Below are 21,174 nucleotides of genomic sequence, written 5' to 3' on the forward strand. Positions count from 1 at the left end.
TTTAAGGTGGAACCAGCCGTAACCAGATCATGACCTGAGAACACTTTCCAAAAGGCTTCACAAAGGTTGCCTTTAAATGACACACTGGGGTGATGGTCATGGGATGTGATCAACTTATTCAAACCCTGTAACATTGTTGCTTCACTACTGCTGTTTTGTTTTTTTAACGGGCATCTGCCTCTTCCTCGTCATGATTTAAGAGCCAAACATAAGTAATAGAGCATTTAACTAACATCTATCTCAATCTCTTTAAATTTGGGTATGGAGTTGTTATGGATGTTAAGTTGTATTTTACTTGTAGAATTTAAACAATCTAAGTATTAAAGTAAAACACAATCATTTCCATCTTTCTAATTTATCAGTCCCTTCATTATTTAAGTCCAGACAACTGGCAAGTCTCCACCTCTTCAATTGTTCACTGGCTCTCTTCCATTCTCCTCTTCCATGCCAGACAGCTCAATATTTGCTTAGTATATAGAGTGATGTTGTTGTGGCTCAATTAAACACTCACCCCAAGTGCTTTCTTGGCCCCAAACACACACACACAGTACATCTTGCCAATGCAAAGCTGTGCACATTGTGTTGCTTATATTTAGCAGCTTGATAAGTTCATAGTAATAATACAAATGTAAAGATGGAAAGTAGAAGTGGTGTGAAAAAAAATGGAGATGAGAGAAAAATGTCTGGACAAAGAGTAGATGATCCTCAGGCAGGAAATAAGAGGTACAAAGCAACAAAATGCTTATGGGACCGAGATGCATGGGGAAGGATGCAAGCTGTTATTTGACATTTACACGATTTAAAAGATTAAATAAACACAGAGTTACATATACAAACTCAGTATGCCCATCATTCGCCTGTGAATAAAGCTTCCCACACATTGTGTCTAACACAACCAACACACTTCTTCTACACAGTCAGGTTTAACAGCAGTAGAGCAGATGCTGGGAGGAGCAGCAGGAGGCAGAGTCATTAACCCTATTTCTGATGCAGAGCTTAGGGGAAGTAGATGGGGTTAAAGCTCACTAACATTTCACATTAATGTAATTACAAAAAGCATCGTGTTGATTCCGAGCTGTCGTACAGATGGTTTCTTATTTCTTGTGAAGGAGGGATTAAACACATTTTTATACAAGGAGATGGCATGGTTAATGAGGTTGGCCTTGTTTGAAGTTGTGTCTAAGTGCAGATCTGCCTTTCCCAATAATGACCACATTAATGAAAGCAGCGCAGTTATATTAATTAATACACATCACTGATAAATGTACCATTGTTCACAAGGTGCATCCTGTTACATATAATATCCTCTTCTACCCTTTGGTAGTTCTATATAAATCCCCCATTTCACACTGTATGCTTAAAGTCAGGGGTATCCAAGGTACACAGAAACAGCAGAACATCATGTGTTGAGGGACAAAGTGAGACAGAGAAAGAGAGAATCAGAGAGAGGATAAAAGATTGGTTGATTTGAAATATGATGATTTGATTTGAAATATGATATTCAACTGGGTTACAGTGACTAAAAAAACTTGAGTCAAAGCTTGGTGATGCTATCTCACAGGACAATACATTTTCAGAGAACTGATCCTTAAAAATGGTGCTATGATGGTCATTTTAAAAATAAAGGTTTACTTTAACAGTAAGTGAAAAAATGACAAATTTCTGTTAAGACAGGGTTTAAATAAGGATGTCTACCACAAAATAAACAACCTTCCATGTAACAGTACAAGGCTTAAGTATTTCAAGTATACAATCAAAGAATAATGCCGAATGCGGTAAGGTAACCTCAAATATACCCATGTGACAGGCATGTTGGTTTCAGTCCCATGGAGATACAGTTTCTAGAATAATCACCTATACGCCCCAAAAACCTATTTCACTTTCTTAAGACTTTGGATTGATTGATTTTCATTGTCAAAAGTGACCAAAAGCCAAAAAACTAGAGAACAAAGGAAATTTGTGGTCCAGGATTATGATATCAAACACTAACAATAGAGGGTGTGCAGTAGCAAGAAACCCCAGACAGCCTGCCAGTCTTTTGTTCTGTCAAATGGTCTATTCCAGTCCCCATATGCTCACCTCTCCACATGCTTAATGATCACAGCTTAGCAGCCTGCAGCCAAACACACACACATACACACATCCCGGCCAGCTCCACCCCTTCACAGTATGATAATCTGTCTCTCTGATGACATTTAATGCATCATCTTCTTGTGTAAAAGGGGAACACCCGCCCCCTATTCTACCAGCTGCCCACACATGCAAGCACACAAACACACACACACACACACACACACACACACACACACACACACACACACACACACACACACACACACCACACACACACACACACACACACACACACAAGACCTGGAGGGTCACACAATGTTTGCAATCTCTCTTATTCTTTAGGTCAAGCTTGAATACAACAGCTGTGGTCTGAATAGCATTAATTATAAGTCTTTTTTATAATATTTAAAGTGTAAGGATGCTGCAAATCTAATGGAACTTACAAGTTTAGACCAGTCCCCCTTTATGCTGAAGATAGGTTTGATCATTTTATTAACCATTTATATGTACTGTGGTTAGAAATGTCAATATTACACAAGTAAAATGATTCTGCCTTGAAAGATCACAGAAAAAGCAAAAGCAAGCAACAGTGAAAATTGCAAATATTTTTCTGTCACGGGTGAGCTGCATTGAGAAGGCACACACACATTATGAAATCCCTTTAATCACACTAAAGATTTGGTCAGCAAGCAATACTTTCACTTACAGGTGACGCTAATTTCCAGGAAGATAAACGTAAAAGGTTGTTTATACTGGGCAGTGTATTTGTCTGGCAGCCATCTAATCAGTCTGACCCCTCCAGACTGATATAAGCCTAACTAATCCTGCAAACCATTTCAGTAAATACTGCACTGTTTGGGGTAGGGTTTGTGCAGTAGCCCTTTTCTCCTGCAAGATACTTTCTAAGTGCAGTCAGAAAAACATGAACATGATTTACTGGATGGAATTGAGATTGTCAAGCCAGTAATGATACCACTAACTAGAAATGATGTGTTAGTCAAATAGAATTCATTGTTAAGAATGTAGAAACACACATACAGACCAACACACGGAGTTTCTGTTTTAACTGCCTTTTCCCTTGGCTTGTTATATGTTTTATTTAACCAGGTCGGTCCCATTTAGGTTAAAAATCTATGTTTCAAGGGAGATCTTGCCAAGACAGTCAGCAGCAAAAAAAAACCCCACAAAGTTAAAGACAGACACAGACACACTGGGAACAAAAGAACAATTCACAAGCAGGAAAAGTGTCTGTTTAAAAGAAGAAAATAATAAATCCTATTTAATCAGCTAAAAGTAATGGAAAACAAGTTTAACTCTCCTGTTAGGTTGCGGGTCAAATTGACCCATTTAAAAGTATTTTTAGGCAATATGACTTCCAAACCAGCTAAATGCAGCATAAAAATCTGGGCAGCATGTGACAGAAGAGGTGTCGTGTTAATGTATCAACATCACTTCATAAAAAAAAAAATTCCAAATGTAAGATAAAATAAACAAAATTGATGTCATGTAAAACTATTGTAATTCTATTTAGGGCTTTCCAGTGTACATTAAAAAAGTTTTAACATTATTTTAAATGAAAAATGAGTGAGTTATCCTCATTGAACTATGATCTGTGAGAGTTAAAGAACACAAATGGACTGAGTCTTGAATTAATTGGTTAGTAATGGAGTTAAAAATTAAATTAAAAAAAGTCTGATTTAGATTTTTTGGGGTTCTGACACTTTTAGATAATTGAATATGCCCCGTGTCAAACTGACCCAGGAACATTATTACTGTTCCAGAGAAACGAACATAACAGGAGGGTTAAAGAATGAGCTAATGTTTGAAAAAAACTTTAGGAATAGTGCGCTAAAGTCAGATAAATAGTTTCATAGCTTTCAAAGTAAAATGGATAACCAGGTTAAATGGAGACTGAAATATTAAATGCTAAATACAGTTTAAGACTTATCCTAAGAAATTCAATTGTCTATCAACTAGTAATTGATAAAAGGTTCAAATTCATAGCAGGAACCAATAGATGATGGATTTAAATCATTGTCTAAACTAATGTACCGACTGTTGAACAATTAAAACATTCAGCTTCTCTTGGTAGGCTAGAATGCATGAAACAGGATGATCTAGCAGAGAAACAGAAGAAGATGATAACCTAGCACACTGGAGAGGAGCAGTCGTCACAGACAAGAACAACACTGGCCAAGCAAAAGAAAAAAATCCCACTTTATAATTTTATACAATTAGCATAGGAGTGGGATTTTCTGAAGAAGTGAGAAATCTTTTAGGGATAGTAAGGTACCTGAGGTAAATTATTTCTCCTTATTGGATGCAAAAATACAGAATGTTCACTAATGTTGTAAAAGTCCACGATGCATTATATCTAACTTTAGAGAAAAGTGCAGTAAAAACCTAAGACACCCACAACTTCTTGGTACAATTCAAATGTTGTCAAAGAAATACTAAAAACATTAATGGAACGTAGAGATGAGGCTTTTAACAGAACCCTGGATCTCATCTGTGAGCTCAGTCACTGTTTATACTGTTTATTTATAACTGTGTGCTTCAACAGTGGAAAATATTCCTCCCTGTTTGTAAGCCAACCATACAGACAGACATAGACAGACGATCACAACAGGAGACAGATAGCTCAGACCGAGCAAATGTCCTTCCTAAGAAAGATAAACTGAGAAAATCTGGCTGCAGCAGTAATGAGTCATGGACGCAGGTGTTACAAAGACACACAGACACACCCACAAAGAACTACTTTAAAAACATCTGTCCTATAGGGGTCAAACTTGAATACAATATGACATCAACACGAAATTTCAGAAAGGTTCTCTAAATGTTTGGTATGACAGGTGTGTTTAGACTGAGGGGAAAAGTACAGAATTTTACTTTCGGGCTAGTGGTGTTAAGTTAGTAAGTGAAATTTTTTTGTATACTTTATTTTTTTCAAAATACCTCACTGTTAAAAACGTTTAAAAAGAAAGACTCCATTTACCACATTGTGTGAACTAAAAACTTTAAGAGATGATTTGCTACTCCCCCTAGTGGCTGTTGACTGCCATTGCATTTGAAATTACCATATTTGCTGATAATGCTTATTATTTTACAGCATGGTGTGGTAGGCCTAATTTCTTTGTCTTTATCAAGTGTTTTCTTCCCATTGAATATAATGTCTTGATACAGAATGATAACCATATTTATAAAGGTTGTTATATACAATGCTTTCTTCATCTTCAGTAGGTCTAGCATTCTCTCCTTTTGCACCTTGTATTTTGATGATTGGCCCTTTTGATTTATTTCAGACTTCTTTCACTAAGCTGTGCTCGTGGCTCAGTCAAAAAATGTCTAGATGTTCTTCAAATCTCTATATATCATTGGTCAATATAATCACTTCAGTGTGTGTACAGTCAGTTTGTCCAGTCAGTTTTGAATTTTAAAACTTATTTTATTGCACTTGCAAAACATATGGGGACTCACAACAGGCAGATTAAGTGAATGGTAAGCAAACTTTCTACAGCCCAAGCTGAGAAACCTTCTCATTTGAAAACAATCTTGCTTTTACTAAGACATGCAAAAAAAAAAAAAAAAAGCATATATTTTTCTTTGTTTATTTGACATTACATTTGAAGCAGTCTGTTTATAAATAAAGCTTGAGTCATCTCTCTCACTTTCCTACTCCACTATAAATCATACATCGTTTATTTGGATTATTTCTTTTGTGCACATTGTATTCACATGCCACCGGATCAAATACTGAGACACAGTCATCTGGGAAAGATCCTGGGGTTACATACCTGCAATCACACAGTTTACACAGTCAGTTGTACAACCTGTAAATACCAAAGTGATCAAATCTTCCTTCAATGTATGCATGTATGTAAAAGTGTGGTATATTTGCATGTTTCTTCTTACCCAGCACAACATCTATCACAAGTACAGTCCCAACAATGGCTTCTCCATTTAGATCCTACTGCATGCCATGTCATATCAGAATCCTGGCAGTGGGTCATGCCTGTGGGAGGGAGAACAAGGGCTTAACTTTTTTCTGCATGGTCTTAATGTGGCATCATGGTGATTTTTCTAAATTTGTCTTCATCAGGATAACTTGTGTATACAATTGATATCTGGTGTATAGAATTAAAATACTGTATGCATAAATATGTGTTCCTTTTTTTTTTTACCTGGTGTCAAAGCCCTATTGTAGCATTGTGCATTTGACATGAATATCAGTGCACACAGCACCAAAGACAGAGCCAGGTATTTCTTCACAGGAAAACAGAAACATACATCACAGTTTAACATTTACTTCAAAATTTAGAAAGCTATCTTTGTATGCTTCTGGCAGAAAACTGAAATTATCAAAATTTCCATTTTGTAAAGTTTGATAAGCATGATTTGAGATCCCTGTCAGCTAAAGAGTGAAAACTAAACGGGGAACTAAATGTCACCATCATCATTTTTCAGAAGTTAACATCTCATTTTAAAAATTGTCCTCCATGATTTACTTTACTCCATCAAAACCCAATGACAGCAACAACAATGAACCGGTTTGAAAACTCACCATAGCGGCAGAAGGACTTGCTTTCCTTTCAAATCTTGTTAATGGAACAGGATAAAATATCTTGTTTTCTTTATGAAGCGCTCCCGCTAATAACTGCTGTGTTTGCAGGGACCTTTGGAGCCAAATAAGGGGAGGGGTGATCAGTTTCATGCAAGAGGTCACAACTGTTTGTGTAAATCTTGTAACACAAAAAACAAAAAACTGTTTGTTCGTTCTTTACAGAAATAAACAGTTCAGTATGAAATTCAGTTAAAGATTTATAGGTAAGAGTTGGACAGGGTTGGAAATGTGATGTTTTTTTTAGCTGTTTTTGACCCACGACTAACGTGGCTAGGCCGTATCAGCAGAATTGAAGAAAACGTTTAAAGAAAAATAAATGTGTTGTTTATCTGGTCAAGAATGGGAATCAACACCAGCAATACATGTAGAGATGGGAGAAATAGGTGTAACAGGAGTGCTTGGAAAATGGTAAGAGGGATTTTTTTTTTTCCAAGGTAAGGGACCGAATAGCTTGTCAGCCAAATGACTCGTCAGAGAAAGGATTTCAAATAAGCCAATCAGTTCTGGTGACGAGTCCATGGATGTCATTGTGTCCAAAAGTAGATATAATAAAGGTAAAAGGGAAAGGGGAAAAACACAGTAACTTTGTTAAGTGATTTCAGGTATCATGTAGTTAAAAAGCACACTGACTTTGTACATGACACAAAAGGTGCTAAAAAAAACAGACAGGAGTAACATGATTTGGGATTGCAATTCCAGCAAAAGAAGTGGGCATTATTAGGGGAACATACTGTACGACTGTTTGGGGGTTACACAGTAGAGATGGTGGCTGTGTTGGTAGCACTAAAATGGGTGGAAGCAATTTCTCAAGCTAAGACAGTTACAGACGAAACCAGAAGTTTACATACACTGTATAAAAGACATCTTTTATTCTCACTGTCTGACATCAAATCAGACTAATCTTTTCTTGTTTTAGGTCAGTTAGGATTACCAAAATTATTCATATTTGCTAAATGTCAGAATAATGACAGAGATAATTTATTAGAGGTTTTAGTATTATTTTCTTCAAAGTCAAAAGTTTACATACACTAAGATTAGAGTGCCTTTGAACAATTTAGAAAAGCCCAGATGATAGTGTCATTGTTTGGAAGCTTTTGTTTGGTTTATTGACAACAATTGGGGTAACTGGAGGCACACCTGTGGATGCATTTTATAGGCACAACTCAAACACACTGCTTCCTTGTGAGACATCATGGGAAAATCAAAAGAAATCAGCCAAGATATCAGGAAGAGAATTGTCGACCTCCACAACTCTGGTTCACCCCGGGGTACAATTTCCAGATGCCTGAAGGTGCCACGTTCATCTGTGCAAACAATTATACGCAAGTATAAACACCATGGGAATGTCCAGGTATCATACCGCTCAGGAAGGAGATGACCTTTGTGTCCCAGAGTTGAACTTTTATTGGTGCGAAATGTGCGTATCAACCTCAGAACAAAAGCAGAAGACCTTGTGAAGATGCTGGCTGAAGCTGGTAAGAAAGTGTTATTGTCCACAGTCAAACAAGTCCTGCACCGACATGGGCTGAAAGGCCACTCAGCAAGGAAGAAGCCATTACTCAAAAAGCTACATAAAAAGGCCAGATTACAGTTTGCAAATGCACACAGGGACAAAGACCTACATTTTTGGAGACATGTCCTGTGGTCTGATAAAACAAAAATTTAACTGTTTGGCCATAATGACCATTGTTACATTTGGAGGGAAAAAGGGGGAAGCTTGAAAGCCTGAGAACACCATCCCAACTGTGAAGTATGGGGGTGTCAGCATCATGTTGTTGGGGTATTTTGCTGCAGGAGGGACTGGTGCTCTTGAGAAAATAGATGGCATCATGAAGAAAGTTATTTTTAGGGCCCGAGCACCGATGGTGGCGAAGGCCCTATTGTCACCCTAAGGATTGTTCTTTCTTCCGCCACTTAAAACACATTTTTGGACCCCTGAATGTGAATGAAAGCACGGATATTTTTGCACACTCATCGGTCTGGTGAAAATTGCAAGTTATTATAGGTCTCGCAAAAAAAATTTCAGTAGCACCCCCTAGAGGTAAAAATGACACCCTACTCATAGAGTTTTTTTGAGCTACATGCATGAAAAGTTCTACGCATATTCGTGGCATCAGGACGCACAAAAAAGTCTGATGCACCCATATTCGAAACTCAACAGGAAGAGTGCCACCTAGCTTTGAACATGAAAAATGGCGTCCAAATAAGGGTGCATAGTTTCGTTATCTTCTCCGAAGGCTTTTCTCCGATTCATTCCAAACCAAGAGCAACCTATAGAAGACACCTTGACGATTAAAAATGAGGCACATTCTATAGCAGACATATTGACAATTAAATTATTGTTAAAGGAATTCTGTTCAGACAAAAACTGTGGGCGTGGCAGGCGTTGAGGTGATGCATCAAAATGCAAAGGAAAAACAAGCCCTGCAGAACTCATTAAAACAGCAAGGAAGGAGATCCAGCGGGGAAAATCTGTTGTGTGAGTCAAGCTGCACTTCTGGAAATAAAGGACAACACCATCCAGAAATTACAGGAAAAATCACAAACAAAATGGAGGAAACTATAATGCTTACTATAACGGCTCCGAAAGAAGACCTGTGGGTTGGGAAGACCTCCACTGATGTAGCCGGGGGGTTCTGGTGGGTAAAACCACATTCGGTCCAATTTCATCACCCGTCGCATCTTCATCCGACCAGAAATGTCTTTGAAGACTTGGACTGACTGACTGCGTCTACTGCGGCCGGACAGTGGAGAGCGTCTGCGGCAGCCGGACACTGGACTGCGTCTCTGCGGGCCGAGACTGGCTCATGAGCAGGTCTACGCATTTACAAAACACAGTGTGTTTGTATTATTTTTTTATTGTTTATTTATCTTCTATAGTTGGATGTGTGTAAGTTCTCTCTCTCTCTCTCTTACACTCCACTGTCTGGCTTGCAGCAATCAGCTCAGATTCATCACCAGGCCACAAAGAAGCGTCACATGTGGACGTGACTGCCTACTAACAACAAATGAAATAACTATCTCTATTTATGAAGTAGAAGTTATTAAATTCTACAACTAAACACACATTTCGCTTCATATCAGAATGTTTCACGTATCCTGCTCTGACTGTTTAATAATGAATATATGATCAAGTCAACACTTACTTGCTCCTTGTCCCTGATGAATTTCCTGAACCTCTTCATCTGGAAGCTGGTGATGTGGGTCACCGGGGTGTTCAGCCACCTCGGCGTGGAGCTGTGGGCCTTCAGCACCACCTCCCTCTGCTCCGGAGTGAAGTCCTTGGGGTGATTTTTGAGGGCGTGGTACTGGCTGTACAGTCCCCACATCTCCTCAAAGGTGTGATCCTCGAAACCCTTCTGGCCATAGATACACCGGGTGATGTTGGCCTCCAGGTGACAGGACACCTGAGGGAAGCACTCCACATATTCTGTGAGGTGGTCCTTCACCCACTGGTTCCCCACTTCACACTTCCTGTTAGGATTTTTCATCTCCTCTCTGTGTTTGTCCAGAATGCTATAATTATAAACATCAGCTTAGTATTGTCATTAATACCAATGCATTTAAATAAAGAGTAAAAAAACTTTGCCACTTGTGATGATCATTAGCCAGAGTTTGAGCAAACAAATATTCAGGTAATATAATCCTGTGTGGAATTTAAAAGAATTAGAAAAGCACAAAATGATACTAAATGCAAAATGCTTACTACTTCATGGAGCCCACGTCATTGCATATCAGCCAGTTGAATGGGGCATTCAGGTACTGGCCAAATGGTACCACCAGCTTTACCAAGGAACATCTGGCAAGATGGTGCAGAGAAACGCTCTGCGCGCAGCAGTCTCTCTGCGTGAATCCAAGGTGAGAAAATGTGGTTATGTACCTGCTGTCTGGATGAAGCTCCAGCTGATGGTATCCAGCTCTCAGATCCAGTTTGGAAAGTTTTAGTGGGACTGAGTTGTGGGCGGGGCTTCAGTTTTTGAAAATTGACTTCACTGATACAGTTGGCTGTGGCCCCTGAATCTATCAAGACAAGCATTCTGTTGCCATTAAGCTTTATGTGGGTCTGTGGCAGTTCTGAGGTTTCTTTAGCATCTACTGCAAAAACATAAGCGTCGTGCGCTTTTTCCTCATCTGGAGCAGTCTCAGTTATATTATGAACTTTCTTTGGTTGCCAGTTCACTCTGCTTTGTGGTCTCTTCATATATGTGTCTTTGGGTTTTGAACGGCACTGCTTTGCAAAACGATTCTGCCTGCCACAGGCTCTGCATTGTTTACCTTTGGCAGGGCATTCATTATCATGGGGATAATTACCTCCACAGTTCCTGCAACGATTATTCGTTATCTGGATACTTCTTTGCATTCCTTTGACCCACTGCGTTGACAGTTGCTGTTGTGCCTCTCTCTATGCCAGTTGCCTGCATTTCGGACAGTTCTAGTGTTCGTCCATGGTCAAGGAGCTGTGCAGACTTAGATCAGGCTCTCTCAGTGCTTTCCTGCGCAGTCTTGATGATGCACAGCTTTGAATGATTTGCGTTTTTATTTCTTCTTCAGCATTTGCAAACTCACAGTTGTTAGATAACATCCTCAATCTGGTGTGGTTGCTGTCCAGATTTTCTCCCGGTTCTTGAGCTGTATTTCTGAAAATGTACACTTGATATTGAACATTTTTCGTGGGAGAGAAATAAGCGGCGAACTTCTGCTTTGCGTCTGCATACTTATCATCCGCTGCTGCTAAAGTACCGTAGATGTCATGCACTCGTTCTCCTGCTATGTGTAATAGCAGTGCTTTGAGCCTAGCATCTCCAGTTATGTTTATTGCAGTGATGAAATTCTCAAACCTTTGCACATATTTAGTCCAGCGAGGTCCGACAGAGCCAGGTTCAGTTTCTGTGTCAAAGGGTGGAAGGGCAGCGGTGTTTCCTGCCATACCTGCTCCGTGTGTAGATCTCCACGTGTCTGTTAGCTTCTTTGTTTAGCTTAGCTTAACTTAGCTGTGTTGTTGCCGTTGTCTGTCCACTTCGTTTCTCCTCGGAAAAACAGCAGGCTCCTGACGACCCTCTTGGATTGGATTTTTAATTCTCGTCGCCAATGTAATGTTTGTGGGTTTCATGTTATGCACGAGGCTCACAACGACGTGCTTCGGTCACGACGTTTATTTGTCCAACTGACTGCATGCACACACAATCACAGTCTAACTAACTGCCTTGTGATGTTACGCTGTTTTGCCAACAGATGGCGCTGTTGTGCCAGGATTGCACTACATTCCTGCAAACATCATAGGCGGTAATCTAATTTTTAATGTAGATTGCTAATCCAAATTTCAATCCAGTCAGATTGACCAATCAGAAGGTGCGAAAGTCAACAGTCACAGTATATATGTGACATCATCTCCCGGAGCTCCATAGAAACACGAAGCATTTCTCGGTTTTGACCGTTTTTTACTCATTTCTCGGGTTTTTTCGATGTATCTTGTACTTTGTGTTTGTGGAGGAATCATAATAAAGTTATTGAGTCCATAACCACATTTTTTTTATATTCAACACCGTGATAGAAATGGGAAGCTGCAGGCGATGATTTATAAGCAAGGTGGCCATATTGGATTATTGGTTGTGAGGCAGAGGGCACAACTAGCGCAACTGTGCATTTCACTGGCATGCGTGGTTTCAAAAAAAAAAAAAACCCTGGCTGTTCAGGCTAGGGAAGGGAAAAAAAAAAAAAAACCCTGGCTTTCCCTAGCTTGAACAGCTAGGGAAAGGGAAAAAAAGCCCTGGCTGTTCAGGCTAGGGAAAGGGGAAAAAAAAAAAAAAAAAAAAAAACCCTGGCTGTTCAGGCTAGGGAAAAAAAAACAAACAAAAAAAAAAACAGTGAAAGTTCCTCTGCCTCTCAACAATTTTGTCCATATCCTGACAATCAAATCTCCCTTCTCCATTTCTCTCCATTTTTAACTGTTCAAAAATTCCTCCGCCTCCTGCCGGCTCGACCAATCAGATGGCAAGGCATCTACGCATGTGCAGACAACAACGGGAAACTCCGTCAAGGCATCTTTCACGGTAGGTCATTCAAAGGGTTTTCAGATTTATTGTGTTATATGTTTTAGTTTATTGCTTGGACATGCTTACTTTACGGGTTTTTTCATTTGTTTACATTGTTTTCGTCTATCATGTTCCGTATGACTCAAGCTGGAGAAAACACCTTCTGACAGTTTACTCACAGAGTGTTTTCCAAAGGCCGGTATAACAGTGTGTGATGCTGATCGATGATGACACAAACTATTTGTGATATCGGGGAAAAAACTACAACCAGAACACTTTTACCCAACATATCGTGTTTAAATCAACTTGAAGTGTTAGTCACGGTTTATACATTTACCGTCCCATTTCTGCCTTCGCGGAAAACTCCCGCAAATCTCCCAAATTATCCTTGTCAAGTCAGATAAAACACAATGAAAACATTTAGATTAATTATCGGTGGACAAGGTTAGGGTAAATGGAGCTACCGGCAGTAGAGTTCAGTCCTATGGTTCAGTCCATAAAGACCAACTACCCACCTAGTTCAGTACTGAAAGACTGACTATCCGCTGTAGCGCAGTCGATAGGGACTCGGCTTGGGAACCGGAGGGTTGCCGGTTTGAGTCCCAGTACGGACGAAATTTGGCAAGTGGGCAAGGATGCTCAATGACTCGGGTTGCGCTGGTTGTGGCAGAATGCTCACTGTGACATCGCTCCCTAAGTGCTTGTCCTCGCCATCTTTGTGCATATCACTGTAACATGGATCGTAGTGTTCGTGACGTCACCCATCTGTTCCTGAGCTCTGATTTGAACAAGCGGCAAACTCGGAAACTACATAGATATGAATGGGAAAAAGACGATCTTTGCAGCATTAATAAACATGTTTACAGCCTGGTTCAAAAAACGGCTTGGCCCTATGAAGCTAATCTCTCTAATGGCACACACTGTACGGGGGTGAATTTTTTTCTAACGTGACGGTTTAGAAGATATTAAGATTACGAGTTTTGCCCAAATAAGGACATGACTGACGTGACTCCCGGTCGGAAACACACAGCCATTGGCTAAGGGGCTCACACTACGTCACACTCTGCCTGGTTGAGTTCCGCATTACCACTATGGCTGCTGCCGTCGATTTGCTTCAAAACAGCGCTCTGGAACAGATGGGTAACATCACGGATACTACGTCCATATTTTATACAGTCTATGGTAGAAACTGGGAGTGAGTGGGGGGAAAAATGCGGTAAGAAAGTCACAGGCTGGATTCGAACCTTTGCCTGTTGATTCACAGGCGTGCAACTTAACCATTAGGCTAAGTCCGCAGCTGATTCGAAACGGGTCCGCAACACTGCCAGACCCAATCCTCCTGTTTCTAGCTGGCTGGCTCCGTCTTACCTGTCCTTCTCTCCTCACTCCCTCACTCAACCTGCACCCACCCCCTAAAGACGGGGACCAGTTTAGGCTGTGGCTGAAGGCGCTGAACCTCAAGTGCCCACCTAAGCGCCCGTATGTGTGCTCGTTTGATTTCGTGGACGGGAAGCCGACAGATGAGTACCCTTACCCCGAGAAATGGCTCGGCTATGATGCTCCAGTAAAGAAGCCCCTGCTCTGAAGAGGTTCTCAGATATGGGTAAGCTAGCTTGTTATTGTTGACTTGTTAGCCTAAAGTTACACTCGTGTAATCCGTGTTTGTTTACCTCTAACGTTGTGAACATAATGAACATTTAATTGACTGCAATTAATATGGAGGATTACCATTGCGACCATATAAGTATCAAACTTACGTTGGTTATTTACATTACAGTCTTACTGTAGCACATATTATCCCTGTAAGATGCTTGTAGGCTAGAGCAAGCTACAGTTAGAGAGCTCTGTCTCACATGATTTTGAATGCTGACCGTGCCGTACTAATGCTCATGATGTTGGACCTTCAAATACACTCACTTGACTTGTGTGACCGCCTGGTTGAAATTGAAGCGCTAATGTGAAAATGTGGGGGGGGGGGGGGGGGGTTCAACAGATGCATCAGTGAGAGTCAGCGAAGCAGTGGACAACTGCGAGGAGGACCAGATTGCCATGCCCACACGCTGCGATGTGGAAACTCAGTGGGAGGATCTGCACGTCTCTGACCACAGCTATGGTTTAAAAGCATCGCTCCACCTGAAGCCACTGACATACGATATCGGAACACGGTGCGCTGAGCCAGCTGCGTTGTAGAGATCAAAGAGATCGTCGTGGACTTCAGGAGAGGCCGACAGCAGCACCTCCCACTGACCATCAACGGCGCTGCTGTGGAGAGGGTAAGCAGTACCAAGTTCCTGGGACTGCACATCTCTGATGACCTCTCCTGGACAAACAACACTGCATCGCTGGCCAAGAAGGCTCAAAAACGGCTCTACTTCCTCCGTAAACTGAAAAAAGCACAAGTCCCACCCCCCATCATGTTCTCCTTTTACAGAGGCACCATCGAGAGCGTCCTCACTGGCTGCGTCGCTGTGTGATTTGGCGGCTGTACTGCCTCCTGCCAAAAGACTCTGCAGCGCATAGTGAACACAGCCAGCAAGATCATTGGTGTTCCTCTGCTCAGATATTAACTTTATTAACTCTGTGGATTAATAACAGCATTGAGATATTTTTTTACCTATTTAAAGCTTCAAAGATAACTCTGCTCATCTTGCTGTTGTTTAGGTTCTGTGAAAAGGTGTTTTATGGACCTCAGTCTGTGCAAGAGCGATGGATCACACACCTGCAGGAGCACATCCTGTCTCTGGGCTACAAAGGCAAACCGTCTCTCCCCCATGGCACCAGTGGCAGCTCCAGCTCTCCACCCAGTTGCTGTCTAGTCTACAAGACCCATCTGTTATTCAGACTCTGAAAGATGTTATCTTTATGTCGGTGTTATGTGTTATGTTGTCAGACAAGCAAAACTAATCACTAGGTGTTCCCCTTTTGTCCTGAAGAGGGCAAACATGAGTCATGCAAGAAAAGCAGCAGGTTTTTATTCACTCAGGTAAAATCCACCAGCAACAATAGATCACAATACTGGTCACTTGGTGTTTTTCATAATGGTTCATCCCTCATGTTGATGGCCAGTCCTTTACTACCTTTTTTTTTTTTTTTACATTTGAAGAGAGACATTTCTTGGAGAAGAATACTGGTCAGTCATTTTCTATTTTTAAACGAGTCTCACTTAGCAGAAGGGTATAACCTTCAGTGGATTCTCTGTGTATGAATCAGGCGTATGGAAGTGCAAATATACCCAGACGCCATTGGCCCAAAGTCTACAGATGCAGAGAGCAAGCAATGTAATGACAAAAGCAATGTGGGGGAGTGGCTCCTCCAGATGGTGAAAGCAGAGTATGACAGGGGTAGTGGATTATTAGCACACTCTAGTGGTAAAATCAGTGTATGACAGGGATGCAGTGGATTATATATGAATGTATGTTGTCAAGTCAAGCACATTTCAAACAATGTAAGCTATTTTTTTTTGTTTACAAGAGACTACAATGCAGATCATCACCATTCAAAGCAAATGTCGCTGCAGAGACTCTGGTCGTCATTGTGATACTGGCCTTTTCACACTTCTTTATTAACACATAATTATTTCATTTGTTGTGCTTTTATTTGTTTATTTAATTCTAAATTCGGTTTCACAGCACAGTGTAAGTATGTTTTAAAAAGTTGTGTTACACCTCTGACACATCATATGCACCACCGTGCGTAAATAACTGTGTATAACTACCAAATTCAATTCATGTTCATGAATATTCATTGCTGTTTATTGTGTGTACATGCATGTACTTCACAATACCACAATACCATATAATATCCAGATGTCAGCTATATACATATTTGTATTCTGTTTTTATATTGTCTGTTTCATGTATGTGTGTGTGTATGTGAGCTAATAAGGAATGCTGAACAACACTCAATTAGATTTGATATTTGGTATCATAATAAGTAATTCATCTAATTTATTCATGTTACTGGAATGATTATTCTTCAATAAAGTAGAGCTTACTTGTGTTACAATGCTTTGTCTTCCTTCAGATTTCATGTGTTCACATTTGTCATTTTATCAGCAGTTTTGTGTTTCTGAGGTCAGAGTACCTCAGAATATGCCTCTTATTTATGTATATACCTAAGTTTGCTATTTTTGTAATTTTGTGCTTTGCATTTGTACTGTTGCAATATCCAAAAGGTCCCTGAAATGAAGAGCCTATCAATTGGACAGACTTCAGAATCAGAAAAACTTTATATATACCGGGGAGGGAAACTCAGGCAATACAGAACTCTTATAAACAGTATGTAAGAAAGTCAAAATATTAATAGAACAAGGAATACAATAGATATAAAATAGAATAAAATAAAGATCAAGTAAAATAAAATAGAATGAAATACAGATCAAAGAGAATAAAATAGAATAAATTAAAGATCAAATAAAATAGAATAAACTAAAATAATATACAGAAGCGCAGAATAGTTATTAGCTTAGTACAGAAGTGCTGGGAATGAAGGAGATATATACAAAGATGTTAAAGTGCCAGAACATTGGTGAACATTAGACAAAATACTTGTAATAAAAAAACAGTAACCAGAAGTGCAAAGAAACAAACGAGCAATCAAACAATCTTTACTTATGTACAGTGGTGATAAATATTTGAGGTATGTACAGAGAGGTATGTATAGACAACACAGTTAAGTCCAGGTGTATGTGTGCGTGTGTGTGTGTGCGGTGACAACCCTGCCACTGCAGGCCACTCTGTGTCTGTCTGGTTAACTGTGTCTGTTTTGCAGGGGCGTGTCCTGGCTGGGGGTCACCAGCTAGATGAGCTGCACCTGTTATGGTGCCCTCCAGCTATAAAAGATCTCCTTTCTCCCTCATTCTCTCTGACTCTCCAGCTGACAACTTGTGTCTTTTGTAATATTCTGCATATATACTCTGAAACACACATGCACATACACTGAACACTGGTTTTAAAGCCAATTGTCGGCGGCAGCCATATTGGTAATGCGGAACTCAACCAGTCAAAGTGTGACGCAAAGAGGCAGAGTTTGAGCCTCCTAGCCAACAGCTATGTGTTCCCACCTGTCAGTTATGTCAGTCATATCCTTATTTAGGCAAAAACTTGCAATCTTAATAACTTCTGAACAGTGTGTGCCGATAGAGAAATGATCTACACAGAGCCAAGCCGTTTTCTGAACCAGGCTATTAACATGTTTATTGAAGCTGCAAAGATCATCTTTTTTTAATTCAGGCAGTGGTGCACATCAGGCGGCGTTTGTGTGAGGGCCCGTTCATTGCCGCTTGCGGCTTTAATTTTTAATTATTATTATTATTATGAGAAAAAAGTCATAATTCTGAGATTAAAGTCAGAAATCTGAGGAAAAAAGTCAGAATGTCAGAAAAAAAACCTTCAAATATCTGTTACTTTTTTCAAAATTGTGACTCTAATCTCAGAATTCTGACTTTTTTCTCAGAATAATCATAATAATAAAAAAATACATTGGCCCTTTTGATTTATTTCAGACTTCTTTCACTAAGCTGTGCTCGTGGATCAATCAACAAAATGTCTATGATGTTCTTCAAATCTCTATATATCATTGGTCAAACTAATCACTTCAGTGTGTGTACAGTCAGTTTGTCCAGTCAGTTTTGAGTTTTAAAACTTCTTTTATTGCACTTGCAAAAAAGATGGTGACTCACAACAGGCAGATTAAGTGAATGGTAAGCTAACTTGACATGTGCCTTTATTTTTAAACCGACAACTTATGTTGATAATATGGCTTTCTACAGCCCAAGCTGATAAACCATCTCATTTGGAAAAATCTTGCTTTTACTAAGACATGCAAAAAAATATATATATGCATATATTTTCTTTGTTTATTTGACATTACGTTTGAAGCCGTCTGTTTAGAAATAAAGCTTGAGTCATCTCTCTCACTTTCCTACTCCACTATAAATCATACATCGTTCAAATGGATTATTTCTTTTGTGCAGAATGTATTCACATGCCACCGGATCAAAAACTGAGACACAGTCATCTGGGAAAGATCTTGGGGTTGTATACCTGCAATCACACAAATACCAAAGTGATCAATTCTTCCTTCAATGTATGTATGTATGTAAAAGGGTAACACTTTACAATAATGGAACAGTTTTCTTAGCCAAATAATGCTTAATTCATGTTGAAGTAATGCATGACTCATGATGAATATCTGTATGAATTGATCATTTATTCCTGTTTTTCAACATGAACTAATGACCCTGTCACTATGACTTAATGTAATGACAATGTGGTTAATACATCATTAGTTAAGGTACGGTAATTAACAGTTACTTCATACATCAATTCATATATGACCAAATTAGCTTGATATAATATATATATATATACATGTGTGTGTGTGTGTGCGTGTTTATATACGGTTTATATATGTATATATACAGCTTTTACACACATACATATGTTTCTGTTTATATACTTTATATATATGTATAGTCTATGTATATAAACAAACACACCATTCAGTTTGTTCTCAGAAGTATGGCGTTTCAAAATTCAACCTGAGAAGCTGCTCATATGTAATTATTAGCAATGCAACGATCCGATCCTGGTATCGGATATCGGCTAGATCGGACTTAAAATGCTAGATCGGATATCAGGGGCCGATATATAGTGCAGATCCATATGGCAGATCTATTCATCTCAGTGGGAAACACTACGTTGACATATTTTTGATTTTCTCATTTAAAGCTGTTTTTTTATACAGAATATTTAATTCCTCTTATCCACTGCTGATGTTTAAAGTTGAATTTTAAATATCTGTTGGTTATGAAGATAAGCTCACCAAACTGTGGGTACATATTTATAATCTCTTGAAAAATGATACTATCTGTTTAAAAATGTTCATTTTATTTTGGTTTACAAAGTCAGAAAAGCCTGTAGTTGCCTAAACATGATTCTATCCTCACATTAAGGAATAGAGATTGTTAAATCAAACCAGGATCAGATCGGCGAGTATCGGTATATAACAAAGCCCAGGTATCGATATCGGTATCAGGACCTAAAAGTAGGATAGGTGCACCCCTAGTAATTATCCTAAAAAAAACTCAAATGTCCAGCAAATTTGGTCATATATGAATTGATGTATGAAGTAACTGTTAATTACCATACCTTAACTAATTATGTATTAAACACTTTTCCATTACATTAAGTCATAGTGACTGGATCATTAGTTCATGGTGAACAACAGGAATTAATTATCAATTCATATAGAAATTCATCACGAGTCATGCATTACTTCAACATGAATTAAGCATTATTTGTCAAAGAAAACTGTCCCATTATTGTAAAGCGTTTCCTATAAAAGTGTGGTATATTTGCATGTTTCTTCTTACCCAGCACAACATCCATCACAAGTACAGTCATAACATTGACTGTTTCTCCATTTAGATCCTACTGCATGCCATGTCAGATCCACTTCATCCTGGCAGTGGGTCATGCCTGTGGAAGGGAGGACAAGGGCTTAACTTTTTTCTGCATGGTCTTAATGTGGCATCATGGTGATTTTTCTAAATTTGTTTTCATCAGGATAACTTGTGTATACAATTTATATCTGGTGTTTAGAATTAAAATACTGTATGCATAAATATGTGTTCCTTTTTTTTTTACCTGGTGTCAAAGCCCTATTGTAGCATTGTGCATTTGACATGGATATCAGTGCACACAGCACCAAAGACAGAGCCAGGTATTTCTTCACAGGAAAACAGAAACATACATCACAGTTTAAAGGTGACATATCATGCAAAATTGACTTTTTAATGGTTCTTTACCTGAAATATGTGTCCCTTGCATGTCTACAAACCCCCCGAGAATGAAAAAAATCCATTCTGCCCCTGTTCTGATTTCTACACCTTTCTGTAAATGTGTGTGAAACGAGCCGTTTCAGACTTCCTTGTTTTTGTTACGTAACAACAATATCCGGTCTGTCACAGAGTCAGAGCTCGGAGTTTGTTCAGCCCATAGACTGTATAAAATAATACTGAATCCCTCCCCCATTTTTCATTACCTGCACAAATGTGTGCTAACGAGGGGCTTAGGAGGGAGGCATGCTAGTTGTAGGCTGTCTTTCTGGCAGTGGTCGGTTTTACTCCCCACGTCTGCAGATTTGAAGATATAGTGGATGATTTTTATTTGTCATGGATAAGTGCTAGCGCTAATTAGCATAGCCACATAGCTATATGTTCATAGCTGTAGCTGTGTACCAAGACACACGTCGACATACTGACAAATAAAACAACAAGAAACACTAAATCTGTGACCAATCCTTCAGAAAGGTCCTGCTGCCTTTCTGGTAGAGGTCGGTTTTACTCCCCACGTCTGCAGATTTGAAGATCTAGTGGATGATTTTTATTTATCATGGATAAGTGCTAGCGCTAGTTAGCATAGCCACATAGCTACATGTTCGTAG

At 39.4% G+C, this 21,174-nt stretch overlaps 1 protein-coding gene and 2 long non-coding RNA genes across 7 annotated transcripts; 1 reads left to right on the forward strand and 2 right to left on the reverse strand.

Moving 5' to 3' along the window:
* Nucleotides 1–5,497: 5,497 nt before the first annotated feature.
* Nucleotides 5,498–12,000, reverse strand: LOC117818348. 5 transcript variants are annotated; one of them, XR_004632343.1, is made up of 7 exons: nucleotides 10,575–11,969; nucleotides 9,841–10,101; nucleotides 9,268–9,481; nucleotides 6,635–6,746; nucleotides 6,255–6,336; nucleotides 5,986–6,085; nucleotides 5,498–5,867 (listed from the first exon to the last, which is right to left on the reverse strand). XR_004632343.1 is itself a non-coding variant. In XM_034691184.1 (4 exons), exons 1-4 carry the CDS (start codon nucleotides 11,052–11,054, stop codon nucleotides 9,426–9,428), a joined length of 906 nt encoding a protein of 301 aa, XP_034547075.1. In that variant the 5' UTR covers nucleotides 11,055–11,997; the 3' UTR covers nucleotides 9,366–9,425. The 5 variants fall into 5 exon arrangements, 2 of the variants coding, with proteins under 2 accessions (XP_034547075.1, XP_034547076.1); XR_004632344.1 differs by lacking the exons at nucleotides 5,498–5,867; nucleotides 5,986–6,085; nucleotides 6,255–6,336; nucleotides 6,635–6,746 and adding an exon at nucleotides 9,611–9,711 and having other exon boundaries at nucleotides 9,366–9,511; nucleotides 10,575–12,000; XR_004632345.1 differs by lacking the exons at nucleotides 5,498–5,867; nucleotides 5,986–6,085; nucleotides 6,255–6,336; nucleotides 6,635–6,746 and adding an exon at nucleotides 9,611–9,692 and having other exon boundaries at nucleotides 9,366–9,511; nucleotides 10,575–11,998.
* Nucleotides 12,001–12,034: 34 nt separating this feature from the next.
* On the forward strand, nucleotides 12,035–15,752 carry LOC117818351. The gene is made up of 3 exons (XR_004632346.1): nucleotides 12,035–12,744; nucleotides 14,145–14,329; nucleotides 14,720–15,752. It is a non-coding gene; the product is annotated as an uncharacterized LOC117818351 (long non-coding RNA).
* A 4,424-nt stretch (nucleotides 15,753–20,176) lies between these two features.
* Nucleotides 20,177–20,826, reverse strand: LOC117818352. The gene is made up of 3 exons (XR_004632347.1): nucleotides 20,773–20,826; nucleotides 20,376–20,457; nucleotides 20,177–20,207 (listed from the first exon to the last, which is right to left on the reverse strand). It is a non-coding gene; the product is annotated as an uncharacterized LOC117818352 (long non-coding RNA).
* Nucleotides 20,827–21,174: the final 348 nt, after the last annotated feature.

This window comes from Notolabrus celidotus, chromosome 9 (genome assembly GCF_009762535.1).
Source record: "Notolabrus celidotus isolate fNotCel1 chromosome 9, fNotCel1.pri, whole genome shotgun sequence".
Lineage (NCBI taxonomy): Eukaryota > Metazoa > Chordata > Actinopteri > Labriformes > Labridae > Notolabrus > Notolabrus celidotus.